This window comes from Dermacentor variabilis, chromosome 1 (genome assembly GCF_050947875.1).
Source record: "Dermacentor variabilis isolate Ectoservices chromosome 1, ASM5094787v1, whole genome shotgun sequence".
NCBI classification, from domain to species: domain Eukaryota; kingdom Metazoa; phylum Arthropoda; class Arachnida; order Ixodida; family Ixodidae; genus Dermacentor; species Dermacentor variabilis.
In genome coordinates, this window is record NC_134568.1 from 278,159,462 (window position 1) to 278,175,785 (window position 16,324).

Consider the following 16,324-nt stretch of genomic DNA (forward strand, 5'->3'; position numbering starts at 1 on the left):
TGGTTGTGGCAGATCAGTTGCTCCCCAAAAGGAGTAACCTCAATACCCCATTTCCTCCTTTTCTTCTTAGAGTGTATGATAAACTCAATTGGCTCCCGCATATTGAGTACGTTGCTGAAAAAAGGAGGCCGTTCTTCCAGAATATTACGATGACTTGTAATCGTTCAGGAATGCGGAGAGGCACACTGACATTAATGATATGCAGCATGAATGTCAGGCTAATATTACAATTTGGATTTGTCCTTCACTCCGGAGCTGCCGCTTATAAGATTGGTTCCCTCGTTCTACTAGAACGCGATGCGCTCCGCCTTTTTATTGAGCTGCCTAAGTTCGTAGCAAACGCCGTACTTTACCGGCAAGTGTAATTTACCTGCACTTTACACGCCGACGATTACATCAGGGCGCTGACTGCGTCGCCATCCTGTGGATGCTCCGCAAGCCGCAGACTTTCACTCCGACGTTTGCGTAATGTCTACCTCCAACTTCCTGCGCATTGCCGGTGAACAGTGCCGTGGTCCTGTCTTGCGCACCATCGTGGATTTTGCGCGCTTGACGACTCATGCTTCCCCTCGCCTATTCTGTATTCTCGATGCAGCCCGGTATAGACGTACCTTGCGTCCTGATGGCGCTGAACTACTGCTGGGCGTTCCGGGGCAACTTCAATCAGCCGTGTTTGAAAACTCCACGATGCACCTCCCACTGGCCATCTAGGCGTTACTCGTACCTACGACCGACGGTCTGGCGAAGTTATACTGTGGCCCAATTTTTAACGCTGTGTGCGCCTGTAGCTACTTCTTGGGACCTCTGCGCACGCCCGAAGCTAATCGCTCGTTTACCTACTATTTGGCAGCGAGCCTGTTTTGCCCCGGTACACTATTTCCATGACAACACAGGCCTGTCAGGTTACCCGCGTTCGCCTCACTGCTTTCCATGTTCCCAGATTCCGAGAAGTTTCGTTACGATAGGCACCACAGGGACGTCCAGTTTTTACGCGGTTCTCTCGTATACTTGTGGTCGCCATCTGGTCGGATCGGCCTACAAGGAAAACGCATGTCCCGTTATTCAGGTCCCTACCGAATCCACAACTTTTCGATGTTACTTTTTATAATGCTCCTGAAGGCCCGGGCCGCGTGCCCATCATCTCGTTAGCCAAGAATCGATGCCGTTCGTGTCACCCACTCGAAATCCTACGTGAACGCCTTCATGTGCCACGTTAGTTAGCTCCGGAGCAGCACTCCATCACCGGCGGGGTAGTGTCGCGATAACGAAGACCAGGACTAGTAGACTATAGACTATGACGACAAAGTTGGGTGGTGGCTGCATCCTAGCGCTTTCTTCACCATGTTTTACATTGTCATACATTAAAGTGCTCAGCAACGTTATCAACGCATCGCAACAATCCCATTTTTAAGGCGAAAGCCTTAAGTGGCTCGTTACAATGGTTCATACCCGAAAAAAGAATCCAGTGATGCAAAAGATCAGTGATGCAAAAATACCCTCAGGAATGACTCATACCGTCGTGAGCAAGCAAAAATGCAATGGCTGAATACGAATGAAGAAACGAAAGAAAGAAAGAAGGAAGGAAAGAAAAAAAAACGAAATAAAGAAAGAACGAACTAAAGAAGAAAAAAATGAACAAATAAAGAAAGAAAGAACGAAATAATCTTTAGGTAGTGCATTAGGCGCTCGCATGTGTCGTTGAGGACGTCAATCTACAGCGCCATACGTTTACTTCACGTTGCGGCTCGTTATGTCTTGAAAGAAGTATGTCACCTCCGAGCCTATAAGTTAATGCATTACCACGTGCGCAGCAGGCATCACGTGTTACAGGAGTGTAACATGCTGCCGAATTTTTTTATACGTATTCAGACGGTAATGAATAAAATGTTTTCTACGTTTAACGCGACTGGCTGGTTCACTTGTTCTAATCTGTGTGCGTCTCGCGTTCCCCTTTAGGCGTAAAAGGACACCAAGAAAAGGCGGATAAGATACTCTCTATCTGAGTCCTCTAAGGAGCTGGAGGCCGTTTAACATTCTTGCTCAAAGCTTTGCAACACCTCCTCCAGACTGGAAGCCAAGACGCACAGTTGGCCATAAACTTCCTCGTCCGGTGCACAGCATAAGTTCACTTGCAAGCGCTTCCCGTGTGGCTCGTTCTTTGCCAGACGCCATGGCGAGCGCACTGACATGTGCCATCTGTGTGATTCTATGCGCCCAGCTGGTGTTTGCCGAAGAGTAAGTACGAGGACAGGGTGCTTTCTTCAGCTAATTCAGACGTCATGGTATATTGCCCTCTTTCTATACCCTATATATCTCAGCTATCCTCTGTTTTCTTTTCTTTTCTTTTTTCTATCTACAATGCACATGTAAAATCAGGTAGGGCTACCTTCTGAGATGGACCATAATCGGAGAAAACAAACAAAAGCGATCTTGTTGCTCTTGTGGAAGTAAGCTGGCGAAAGCACGCTGCCTGCGAGTGAAGGCGGCACCTTTTTAGGTCAGTGTATTTAGTCGATTCTCTTGCAATTTCTCGCGTTCCTTACTAAGTCAGGTAATTTATTTTTTTCTAAATATTGTGATTCTGCCAAGCTAACGGACAGCGTGAACTACAAGGGTAGAATTGAGTATTTTACGGAACCAGCTCTAGGGCGTGTCTTCGAAACTGAGATAAAAACTAAAAACTGTTCTTCACAATAGAGTTTTCTGGTTTTTAGGCCAACGTGAAACGGTCTTTGCTCCCATCTGTTATTAAATTCGTAAGTTGCCGAGTCATTATCGCTGAAGAGGAGTGCTTGTGGCGAGAGTTCTCCTCACAAAGTTATCAACAAGTAAATTATTGCTTTACGCTTTGCCCTCGATAAAAATAGAGGATTTCATTAAACTTGAATAGAAGAGCTTGACTGATTGATCGTAAGGAACTTTGTCCTGATAAAATCGGTTGAAATCATCCAATGAACTTTGCTTTAATACTAAAGAACGAATGATGGTGAGCGTGCATAGTGTCCCGTTCCGTGATTAAGACAGGGAAAGCTTTGACATTGTGGCCATCAAGTATCTAGCAGTCAAGGTCGCAGCATAGCCGCGACCTCGACTGCTATTTTATGCGTATAAATGAGCGACAGAACAAAATGATCGAATTTTGTAATATCACAAGCATATAACCCAAATTTCTAAGCCCTGATCGCCTAAAGTTCATCACAACTGCGTAGAATGTTAACTATAAGAATAGTGAGAGTACGCACGACATTACGGTTACCTGCAGTGCACGTCTCCCGTATGACAAAGAGCGAGTAAAGCTAGCGCACTTAAAAGACAAAAGAAAAAATTTCTTGTATGGCAGCATGCTTCTGTGTTTAAACGAGATATAATTCACTTCATCTCTTCGATCGCTGGCATTGTTTTACCTAGAGGCGTCTGCAAGCTTGGTTTTGTGGAATTGAGCCTCCAAGGGCAATTACGCGAATGCACACACGTTTATCGAGTCTCTATAAGCCGATGTCGCTTTCGTTCCCGTATTCGCCTGCGAGCCTCCGTTTTCCAGCGCAACCTTTATTTTCAACAACAAGCTCGCTCGCCGCAAACGGTGTCTGCATGCGGTATTTCGAGTTCGCCCTGCGTAGAAACGCGTCAGCTAGACCCGGCGGGACAACTGCTGGTCACACCGACATTGGCCAGAATAAAACGGACGTATTCGCGGCTCAGAATTGCGGTGACCCTGAACGACTGCCAACGACGAAAGGCGCCAGCCTAGAAACTGCGCTGGATGACTGCAATCCATCCAGGTGGGAGAAAGATCACTGGAATAAGCGTGAACTGACCCTTGCGCAACTGTGGCTTCTGGGAAGAGGTGGTTCGCAGTCGCGGCGAACTAGCGCAGCCACTTCGCTGAAGCAGACAGCTCTCCGAAGGGCTGCGGTTAGGTTAAGGTGGCCAGCCTTCCCTTGAAGGTAACGCCGTCTTTAGGTCTGGCGATAGTGTTGCCTTTATGGCGACCAAGGAAACGAGAGTTTTAAGCGATGCACCCCTGAAAACAATGCGTTATAATGCCAAGCGGCCGCGCCTCCATTACCGTTAAACACCAACATTCCGGGCACACCCACTAAAAAAAACTGCTCAGCGCTGTACAACAGGTGCCGAATTATCCCGTCCACACAGTGTTGATGATGGTTATGGCGTCCCCTCCCTCGCATGTTTATAAGCGAAGCCGGTGGAGGCGTGGGGTAGCGCTTCAGCATTCCCTATCGTAGGGCTGCGTACAACAATGGTGACCAGAGTCAGTTGGAACCCCTTCATTGTTATAAAGTGGAGCAGCAGGAGTGATCTGCCCCGTATTCCCAGAGAGGAAGCTACGGACAGGACGACAAGCTGCCATCCGGCCAGTTACTTTTTTTCCGTCGGTGTCACAAGGAATCGACGACCACAGTGCCTCACTCAAAAACATTGTAGCGTAAGTGTTGTATGATCCTGACTGTGTGTGCATCTGTGTGTGAGGGTGTGTGTGTGTGAGAGAGAGAGAGAGAGAGGTCTTAATTATCAGCGCTGGGCGAGTTGTGCATTGCTATCTCGTATCGCATTGTACTCCTACATGTGAAATAATAGCTCTGCGAATGCGCTCGTGGTCTGTACTGCTTTCCAAAAAAAATGTGATTTTCAAGATATGTCAATGTGTGCCATGTAAAAACACCAGCCGCCGCATTGGTTCAGAATCCGTCTTTTTTTTTATGTCAGTAATGAGGTAAGAATTACAAGCGGTGGATATACAGAAGAAGGTCTCCTAGTCTGAAACTCCTAGTCCCCTAGTCTGCAAGATTAAAAAAATTATTGAAACATAATAACAACGACAAAATATGCAACCTGCAACTGTAGAAGTCAGCAAAATGTCAGGACGTGCCAATGATAAAAATACAATGTAACGCTGTGATTGAACAGCTAAAGGGAAAAACTACAAACGTGCATTGTTTCAACAAAAAGAACGTCAAGAGAAAAAATGCAGTAAAGACCCGTATATTCAAGTTATCGCGCACAAACACCTACAAGGTTAAAAGAAGTTACATTAGTCTAGAGTAGCAAAAATAAAACGTTTCAGTTCTGTTTGAAATCAGTGAGCTTTCTGCAATTTTATGGTAAATGGCTTGTGTTCGGAAATGATAAGGCTGAAAAATATACTGACTGTTTGCCGTAGTTGTGGGAACGTTGGGTAAATTTAAGTTTCAACGCTCTATACGAACCTTGTATTGTTAGTGTTAAGAAGAGAGGTCTCTAGGATGATGGCTACTGAAACATTATCGCCTAATACCCTGAAAATAGTATCGCAAGGTTATATTCAACAAGATCGGTTATGCTCAAAATAATATTTTCTCGTAATAACTGCGTCGCACTAATTGCACGTGAGGAAAATGTTATAATACTAATCGCTTGATTTCGAATGGCTTCCGGTGACATTAGATGACTGTTATAAGTGTTTCCCCCTGATACTATGTTGTAGTTGACATGATAATGAAGAAAAGCATAGTAAAACGACATGAAAGTAAGAAAGCGAGAAGCATGAATGAGTTTCAATTAGAACGCGTATTGCGATTGCTATTTTCTTTTTTTATGTTAGCTATGTCAAGGTCAAGTTTAAAGTCACAATTAAATTCGATGACAAAATGGGTACAACGATCTAGCGCTGTCTCATATTTATCAAGTGCATCTATATCAAGTAAAAGTTCAGGGAAATAGAGTGAATGCGTTTTGGCAATCACTGATGCGAAATACAAAAGACAAATTTGATCTTCTTATGTATAATTTGCAGCTTATTTTGTTTACACCATGTCGAGATTTTGACAAGGTATTCCTTCAGCTTACTTGTTAGCGATGAAAAATAATTTGAGGGTTTTACGTGCCAATACCACGATTTGATTAAGAGGCACGCTGTAGTGGGGACTCCGGATTAATTTGAACAATCTTGATTTCTTTAACGTGCAGCCAATGCACGGTACAGGGGCGTTTTCGCATTTCCCTCCCTTCGATATGCGGCCGCCGCGGCCGGATTTCGAACCCGCGACCTCGTGCTTAGCAGCGTAACGCCAAAGTCACTAAGCAACCACGGCTAGTATAAGTGACGTAAAACACTTGTTAGACGAAGGAAGGAAGGAAATCAACTTTATTCGAGGTCCTGCAGGCCACGAGAGCTTTGGGCTCTCATGGAGTGGGCGTCTCCCACGACGGAACCGGGAGGTTGAGTTTCCTGGCGGCGTCGTGGACCTGCTGGACGGCCCAAAGTTGGGGAGCGAGTTCTTCGCTCCGGATTGCTTCTTCAAACTTGCGCTTGTCCTGTTCGTAGTTAGAGTTCACTATAGTTGTGTCGTCAGCATACAGAATTCATTTAGATGATCAGAGGCACCTAGGCATATCATTATCATAAGTTAGGAAAAGGAGTACGCCTTATATGGACCCCTGCTGTACATATACATCTGTTCTTGTTACTTTTGAGTAGGTTCCAGGAGCGCTGACGGCTTGATTTCTAGCTCCTAACTGCGGATAAGTAGTAGCGACGGACCGGTTATCCCAATGCTTCAAATTTAGCGAAAATGTTTGAATAATAGTGTCGAATGCCTTAGCTAGGTCGATGTGTATAGAGGCTGCAATTGTGCCTTCGCCAATCACTTTCTTTAAAGATGAAGCTATTGACAGCGCCAAATGGCACGAACTACACATGAACTATACACGGACAGCGCTTTTCCGTGTATCTTTCATGTGTAATTCAAGCCGTTTCGCACTGTCAGTAGTTTCAGTATGGAATACCAACATGCCCAACGTACCGTCCTTTCAAAACTTGTGTAATATTGCTACGGAACACCTGCCACAGTGTGGCTGCACTGAGGAGGAAGAAGAAGACGACGTGGGCCGGCTTGATATAGCATCCCCAGTTTTCATCTGATTATTTCCTTTTTTCTCCAAACACAAAACGTTTACTTTTAAACTCCAACGCTCAAATTGTTAACTCCCTTGTTATTATTATTATTTTTATGCACCTAATTGAACCACCCGATTCTTGGCCAATCCCCCACTGTGGGTATGTGCCACGGCCACTCAGGACAACAACAACGACAACAACAACAACAACAGCATCGCCATTTTGGCCTTCCGTTATCTTCCCTGTAAATAAATTGTATATAGCATTGGGCTTCCGCTACACGTAACATTAATTTGGTGGAGGTGGACGTTCCCCGTACCCGTCATGGAGCTTCGTAGCGGTCGCAACGGCGACAGTGCAACTTCGGCTCCTGCTGTCGGCACTTCATCTACACAACCGTCTCCGCCTGCAGCACCGGCCTACGTCGCAGTTTCCCCCCATCGGGATCGTGGTGTTTTCAACGGAGTCGGCAGTCCTGATGTTGACGACTGGCTCCGCTTATACGAACGTGTCAGCACCAGTCACAGGTGGGATCCGACTATTATGCTTGCGAACGTTCTTTTCTACCTCGACGGAGCTCCACTTGCATGGTTCCAGACTAACGAAGAGGAGATCTCGAGCTGGGATCTCTTCAAAGAGAAGCTTTGCGACTTTTTTGGCAATCCGTTCGGTCGCCAAGTCAATGCCAAGAAAGCCCTTGCCACGCGTGTACAGAGGTCCACCGAGTCCTACATGTCGTAAATTCTCGACGTCTTGGCCCTTTGTGCCAAGGCTGACCCGACCATGTCTGAGGACGATAAGGTTAATCACGTCCCCAAAGGCATTGCTGACGATGCCTTCAATTTACTGGTGTTTACGAACGTCACCAGCATCGATACAATCCTCAAGGAGTGCCGCCGTCTCGAGCATGCTAAAAGCCGCCAGGTATCCCAGCACATCACGCGACTTCCCAACAGAGCTGCTACGTCATCCCGTGATGACCTCTTCCACCAGCCGTCGCGATGTGACAACTTGACCCGCATCATTCGTCGTGAGGTCGAAGCGGCACAACCGGCGGCCCTTTCATTCCCGTCACCTGATCATTCTCCGGTGACAATCTCCTTGATCCAGGCCGTCGTCCGTCAAGAGTTGTCCAACGTCGGCCTGCAATCCATTCGTCCCGTACGCTCGGAACCTCTTTCTGCACGCACGTCCCCACCGCGCTCTTCTTACTCCTCTTATGGACAGCGCAACCCCTCCGAATGGCGAACCGTGGACGACAAGCCGATCTGTTTTAACTGCCGACGCATTGGACATGTCGCTTCTCCGACGCGCTATTCTCCTGGTTATCACCCTCACCCCTCTAGCGCATCCTTTTCCTTCGCCCCTTCTATGCCCGCTCCATCATCTGACCCTGCGACGCCTTTGACACGACCCCGCTACTCCCACTCGCCTTCTCCCTCCCGTCGTCAATCTCGTTCGCTCCCGTCACGCCGTGCTCCTTCTCTCACCTACTCGCCGCACCCCCGACCGGCAAACTAGACAGCGCGGCTTCTGGAGGTGAAGCTACAATGACGACATTGACACGAAATCCTCGCTTCGCCTTACCCACAAACAAGAATCTTTTAGACGTTCTCGTCGACAATGTTCCGTGCGCGTTGATTGACACCGGGGCGCATGTGTCCATCATGAGTGCTGCTCTTCGCCGTCGGCTCAAGAAAGTTCTGACGTCCGCCTCGAACTTGGTTGTACAAGTCGCCGACGGAGGGACTGTCGCTATTGTTGGCATGTGCTCTGCCCGACTCACCATTGCTGAGAGACACACCGTCGTTCTCTTCACCGTCATCGAGCATTGCCCTCACGAACTCATTCTCGGTCTGGATTTCCTTGCCAATCATTCTGCCCTCATTGACTGTTCGGGCGGCTCACTTCGCCTTGACTTGCCCCTTCTGGCCGACCCTGTGGACCCGCCTCCAAGCCATTTGAGCTGCATGGATTTTATTCGCCTACCGCCTCACTCTGTGACACACGTCGACTTGTTGTCCTTACCAGCTGTACCTGACGGTAATTACGTGGTCACACCAATTCCGGCAGTTATACTTACACGTGGTGTTACCGTGCCGCACACTGTGCTGACAATTACTGGCAACTGCACCTGCCTTCCCCTTGTCAAATTCGCGCTAACCGCGCAAGTTCTGCCTCAGGGGATTTCATTGGCTATAATTAGCGCTTTGCAGGATAGTGAGGTCGAGCCATTCACAGTGGAAGATCGTCACAGCTCAGCCCATAACGTGACGTCATCGCACGGTACGGATGTCGACATTGAGAAGATGGTTCCCTCTGACCTTACAGCTGCTCAAGCTGAAGCTCTTTGCCGCGTTCTTGAAGGCTATCGCGACATTTTTTACTTTGACAATCGACCCTTATGTCAAACGTCCGTCGTGACCCATCGCATAAACACTGGCGATGCGAACCCTATTCACCGACGTCCATATCGTGTTTCTGCGTCCGAACGAGCCGTTATCCAACAGGAAGTCAAAAAGATGCTTGCAAAGGACATTATCGAGCCTTCCTGTGGTCCCTGGGCTTCTCCCGTCGTACTTGTCAAAAAGAAGGATGTAACGTGGTGTTTTTGTGTAGATTATCGCCACCTGAAGAAAATCACAAAAAAGGACGTGTACCCTTTGCCACGTATTGATGACGCTCTAGACTGCCTGTACGGTGCCACCTATTTTTCTTCTATCGACTTACGGTCCGGCTACTGGCGGATATCCGTCGACGACATGGACCGAGAGAAGACGGCATTTGTTACCCCTGACGGCCTTTATCAGTTCAAGGTGATGCCTTTCGGCCTCTGTAACGTGCCCGCCACCTTCGAACGAACGATGGACTCTTTGCTTCAGGGGTTCAAGTGGTCCAGCTGTTTGTGCTATCTGGACGACGTCATCGTTTATTCGCCCACATTTGACACGCATCTAGGCCGTCTTTCAGCGATTCTTGGCGTGTTCCGCCGCGCCGGTCTCCCAGCTGAACTCGTCAAAATCTCACTTCGCTCGACGCCAAATCACCGTCCTTGGACACCTCGTGGACGCCAGAAGCGTGAGACCTGATCCGGACAAAATTCGCGCCGTGACGAACTTCCCTGTTCCGAAGTCTACCAAGGACGTTCGTAGTTTCGTAGGGCTGTGCTCTTATTCCCGACACTTTGTGAAGGATTTTGCGACCATCGCACGTCCCCTTGCCGACCTCTTGAAGAAAGACGCCCCATTTTCTTGGGGACCTGACCATGCCACATCTTTTTCGCAGCTCACTACTCTCCTTACCACGCCTCCAATTCTGGCCTACTTTGACCCGTCTGCCTCAACGGAAGTTCGAACTGATGCCAGTGACCACGGCATAGGAGCAGTGTTAGCACAACGCCAGCGTGGACATGATCGCGTTATAGCCTATGCCAGCCGACTTCTATCACCCGCCGAGCGCAATTATTCAATCACGGAGCGCGAGTGCTCGCTCTTGTGTGGGCTGCTGCGAAGTTTCGTCCATACTTGTACGGACGCCCCTTCTGTGCCATCACCGATCACCACGCGCTCTGCTGGGTATCCTCGCTTAAGAACCCCACGGGGCGACTCGCTCGCTGGGCGTTACGCCTGCAAGAACATACCTTCTCCGTGGTATATAAGACGGGACGCTTGCACCAGGATGCCGATTGTTTGTCCCGCTACCCCGTCGACGAGCCGGCTGATGCGGACGCCATCGCTTCCGTTTTCTCTGTGTCCCAGTTGCCTGAAATCGGCAACGAGCAACGCCGCGATCCTTCATTACGAGCCCTCGTCGACCATCTGGAGTCAACGCCTGGCGACGCCTCTCTCCGTATGTTTCTCCTTGAGGAGGGGACATTATACCGCCGCCATCTCCATCCACGCGGCCTTGACCTTCTGCTCGTAATTCCATCGCACCTGCGTTCGACTGTCCTCCAACAACTTCACGACGCTCCCTTGGCTGGATACTTGGGCGTCTCGCGCACATACGACCGTGTACGACGTCGATTCTTTTGGCCGGGTCTCGCCCGCTCCGTGCGGCGCTACGTTGCCGCTTGTGAGCCCTGTCAGCGCCGAAAGAAGCCCTCCACACCTCCAGCTGGATGTCTCCAGCCGATCGACATCCCACCGGAACCCTTTTTCCGTGTTGGTCTAGACCTGCTTGGACCGTTTCCTCTCTCGGGCTCAGGAAATAAATGGGTCCCCGTCGCTACTGATTATGCTACGCGGTACGCAATCACCAGAGCCCTACCGACAAGTTGTGCTACTGACATTGCTGACTTTCTGCTCTATGACATCATTTTACTGCACGGTGCTCCGCGCCAATTACGCACTGACCGTGGCCGCAGCTTTCTGTCGGCACTCGTCGAGGACATCCTCCGATCCTGCTCGACAAAGCACAAGTTCAGCACGTCCTACCACCCACAGACCAACGGCCTCACGGAGCGCCTCAACCGGACCATCACTGACATGCTTTCGAAGTACGTTGCGACCGACCACCACGACTGGGATCTTCACTTACCATATGTGACGTTCGCGTATAATTCATCGCGTCACGAAACCGCCGGCTATTCACCATTCTACCTCCTATATGGCCGAGAACCCGCGTTGCCCTTAGACACTTTGTTGCCCTCGGCCACACGTTCAGCCACTGAATACGCCCGCGACGCGATCGCACACGCCGACCACGCGTGCCAGCTCGCCCGCACCCGTCTCGAGGCCTCACAGGAGCATGAGAGACACGTCTATGATTGCCACCATCGCGACATGCACTTTACTACGGGTCCTCTGGTGCTTATCTAGTCACCCATTCGACGTGTGGGCCTTTCCAAAAAGCTGCTGTCGCGCTACACCGGCCTATACCGTGTGGTGCGACAAGTGACCGATGTCACGTATGAAGTCATCCCCTCCGACCTCTCAGCGTCATCGTCGGCTGCAAGTGACATCGTTCACGTCGCAAGACTAAAGCCATACCACACACACCTTTCACCGCGGATGTGTAGATTCAGCACCGGGACGGTGCTTCTACTGCCGGGGATGATGCTACGGAACAGCCGCCACAGTGTGGCTGCACTGAGGAGGAAGAAGGAGACGACGTGGGCCGGCTTGATATAGCATCGCCATTTTCACCTTCCGTTATCTTCCCTGTAAATAAATTATACTTAGCATTGGGCTTCAGCTATACGTAACAATATCATCCATCCGAGCTATAAGTATTAGATTAGTCGAATAGCCAGAACAGAAGTCTAACCGATAGAAAGAAAAGTTAATAAATTTATGTAAATATTTCATTAGACGTTTTTCAATATTAGATCACAATTTTAAATTTCAAGCTCAGTTCGCGCGTACTAGCTTCTGAATTGACTCACCGCTATTTTTTGCCGTATGTCATTGAAATAACTTAGCATGTTACGTTGTGTGCATAATAAACCATGACACACTTGTACAAATACTGAATAGGCTTTTACCAACCTATAATAATGTTTCTCAAATTCAAATGTTTACTGCTTTCTATTATGTTTGTCCTTTGTATGTATTGTATGTCAGTTTGTATTATTAGTGTTGCTGTTAACAACTACACATTTGATTTACTGTCACCTGCTCCCTCCCCACCATGTAATGAACGGAATGGGCCTTTAGGATATACGGGGACAGATACATTTTTCCGATAAATTCACTAAAAAATGTATGCACGTAGATTGCCCTATAATTCTGCAAAAGCGCGTGATTACGTTTCTGGAGAACAGGATTGACTCCACCACGTTTGAGTTCTCGTGGGAAAACACCAGTTTTAAAAATGAGAGTAATGATAGCAAAGAAATCGTCAGGAATATGCTGGGCAATATCTGATAACGGTAAATGTTAATGTTATCGACATCAGCGCTCGTTGCGTTCTAATTATCAACATTACTTCATCAACCGTGGTTCAAAAACGAATCAATGACTGCGGTATGCGATTAGAAGACATGTCACAACATGATACGAAGTCGGAAGCATCCATGAAGAAGGCATCACAGAAAGCATCAGCTTATCAAGTTGATTACTGTATTCCTCATTAATGTGAATAATGCTCGATATAACGTCCTGGATGTTTCGGTTTAACAAGGTGTTAAATGTTTCCCAATTTTTGTTAATGTTATTATCACAATGTACAATATCTTGTTCGTTGCATTCCCGTTTCGCATTTAATTGCCAGACTCAAATGCGCAACGAAGCGCTATAGGTGATAATTACAGCAGATATTTGCTGTCTGTTACCAGGGGTCAAACGGCGAAAACACGTAAAACATGTTCTTCGTTATCACACTGCAATAAAAACATAATATGAAAAAAAACGTTTTGGCATAACACCAATTTCGTAGTCGCCATTGAGTAGCTCACCAATGCCTTGTTGCAATTATTAAGTGACCTAAGCCACTTCGCCGTATCGCTGAGCCATTTTCATTCGTTTGGATTCGCGCGTCAATTCTGCATTCAGGTTCCCTCAGTACAGTTATAGTGGCGGGATTCTTTACAGGAACTGCTTCGTAATGGCGCCTAATGTCTTCAGACTGGGGACCAACGAAACCGTTGCGGTCATGGTGGACGGTGGTCCAAAGGAAGTGACTGTAGCACTTCACAACACTCCGAATAGACTGCGAAATTTCTTTTACTGGTCACACACGGTCACTTATGGTGAGTAAACTCAAGCAGCCTTACGAGTCTACTCCTTATTCAGGCACAAATTTACGCGCGCGCAGTATTTTTCTCTAAGCAGCCGCGAGCACATATACGCACAAAACGGCATGAAAACCTTCAGGGCTAAGGGGTTTATCCCCCCGCCTATGTTAGTGTAGGAGTCCTTGCTTTCTTATGCAAGCGTCGAAAAGGCTTTCAACTTGGCATGATTTCGCAACGCAAGTGAATGAGCACAAGAAGACGTTCTCGACGGAGAATGATGCAGGAATCAGGACAAAGAGAATGTAAGAGAAAACAATTTTACTGTGCTATTTATTAACAGCGCGTTGATTTGAGTTATTAGTACATCTTGTAAAGACCAGCTTTGAACAGCGCGACACGGGACACAGCAAAAGAACCAGCGGACACAGCAAAAGAACCACAGGACTCTTTTGCGATAGGTTCTTTTCCTGTGTCCTGTGCCGCGCTGTTTAAACTTGTTGCTATTTATTGCCATGGTTTTCGGTAAACCAACTTCTGATCTACAGCTTTCTGGCGCTGCATTGCGTTTGTCATAGCGGTTTTATCACTCTGCACGAAACATGAATGCTTGGCACAAGGAAACGGTTAAAAACCGGCCATCATAAGCTCTGTCAGTGCCGTGGGCGGAATATTGACGTTGCGGCGGTTGATCTTTCCGTAGTTTAATTCTGCAATGAAACTTAATTTTTGCATGAATCACTGCGGTAACAAGCCGCATTTGCGTTTTCTAGGTTATCCTCAAATTACGGACATCATTGTGCGCGAGAATGATGTGCCCGATCTGCAGTACGAACAGAACAATGTCTACGTCACACTGGAAGTTAGGTGCGGCACTCTGTGGACGAAAACGACACAGGTCCTGGTGAGCCCTGCCTCGGGCGAGCATTTTTTCCTTCAGACGGAAAAGCCCATCTATCACCCGGGAAAAGATGGTAAGTATCATATGCGTCTATGAATTGCATGGCAACGAGAAGTGAAGTTACGCAACCGCTCTTAAATCTCCTGTCGAACGACTGACCAGTATGCTTACAGTAAGCTTACCTGTCTTTTCAGGTAACGTATTTAAAAGAAGGATTTTTTTGTCTACCGAATCTTTGTTCTTGTTCAAATATTACGACAAAATCAAATTTTATTGTTCGGATCTTCCAATGCAAGACTTGGCACTGTTAAATTTTTTTTTGTAAAAAAAGAAAGCCTAGGTTGCCATCACCGGCGTTACTCATCTTCAGTGATTTCCTTAACATGGCGACTATGGCGTCTTCTTGTCACTTTCGCCGTCTGCAATACGACAAAGCATGGACTTCGAGATTTGTCACTATTAACCGCAGGGCGGAAGAATGTGGACACTGATAGAGGCGTATATAGGCAGGCAAATTCGATTTTTTTCTTTCTTGGCAAACCATGTAGGTAACATCATAAAGAAAGATATTCAAACATAGCGGACACTCCCATAGACCCGAGCGGCCGAACTGACTGTAGCGCACCAAGCGGAAAGGATTAACTCCTTCCGGTTTCGGTTTTTGGCGCGCGCATTTTGAACGCCAGCTGGCACGCGCTGCGTCGGCTGTGCTACTCAGCGCGTTTTCTTTTGTTTGTTTGTTTGTTTCTGCTGCTGCTCAATCGCTCGCGGTCTTAGTGCGGAATCGTTTATTAATTAAAATGATTGCGAACGATCTTTACAAGCCTCTATCGACTCTATGTCACGTGCAATTCGTGACTCTATGTCACGTGCATTCACAAGCCGCAGAACGCCTTGTGAATGAGTAAATGTTTATTTCGCTCTATATAAATGCCCGTTCCAGGCTTTTTGTGCGTCCATCCAACGTTATGGCACCAGGTAATCAGCAGTAGTTCCCGTACGAAGCTCCACCAGACGGCATCAGCTGAAAAAAGTAAATTGCAAGCATGCGTCATTTTGGTATTAACACTTTACCGGAAAAATGTGTGTAGAGCTGAAACGTGCGAAAGTGGTGAATGGGAGAGATTACGAGCAAAGTCAATTCGCTTTTACATGCGTGGTGTCAAAAATACCCGACTAATTCCAAGCCGTACGATAAGTTATGAAGAAAAAATTTGATTTCCTAGCATCCCCCCATTCCAGGGCATTATTTCCTGCACTTTAAGAGCACAAATGCACGGGCGGCTGCGCGTTTCCAGAACAACGTGGCCCCAGCCGACGCGATAGTACGCTACATACACACAGGTTGTGGTCGCAACACAGGCTCTCAGCCAGACTACGCTAAACGCTCGCAGAATGCCTTCTACTCGCACTCAAGAGAAGTTCGTGGGTGCAAAGCCTGCTTTGAGCCGTTCAGAAGTCAGAATTTTCTAGTTCTTTGTTTTCGAAATCCTCGGAGTTTTTTGCGCGTTCTGCCAGCGCAAGCAACACGCTCCAGGTTTATGATTTTTGGCAATCGCTCGTCACGTCTTCGACAAGTGTGAGTACCGAAAGAAGGTATATGTTGGCGGGGCCGTAGAAAGCGTCACAAACTTGTCTAACTAAGATTCTTTTAAATTTTAAATTATTGGGTTTTACGTGCCAAAACCACTTTCTGATTATGAGGCGCGCCGTAGTGGAGGACTCCGGAAATTTTGACCACCTGGGGATCTTTAACGTGCGCCTAAATCTAAGTACGCGGGTGTTTTCGCCCCCACCGACATGCGGCCGCCGTGGCCGGAATTCGATCCAGCGACCTCGTGCTCAGCAGCCC

The 16,324-nt window shown here is 47.7% G+C and overlaps 1 protein-coding gene across 1 annotated transcript in view; it reads left to right on the plus strand.

Moving 5' to 3' along the window:
* The first annotated feature begins 2,054 nt into the window (after positions 1-2,054).
* LOC142565346 (A.superbus venom factor 1-like) overlaps positions 2,055-16,324 on the plus strand; it is a 119,457-nt gene continuing 105,187 nt past the window's right edge. Inside the window, exons 1-3 of the mRNA XM_075676254.1 lie at positions 2,055-2,235; positions 13,432-13,589; positions 14,345-14,545. Coding sequence (XP_075532369.1) covers positions 2,171-2,235; positions 13,432-13,589; positions 14,345-14,545 — 424 coding nt within the window. The 5' untranslated portion in view covers positions 2,055-2,170. The remainder of the gene's footprint in view (positions 2,236-13,431; positions 13,590-14,344; positions 14,546-16,324) is intronic.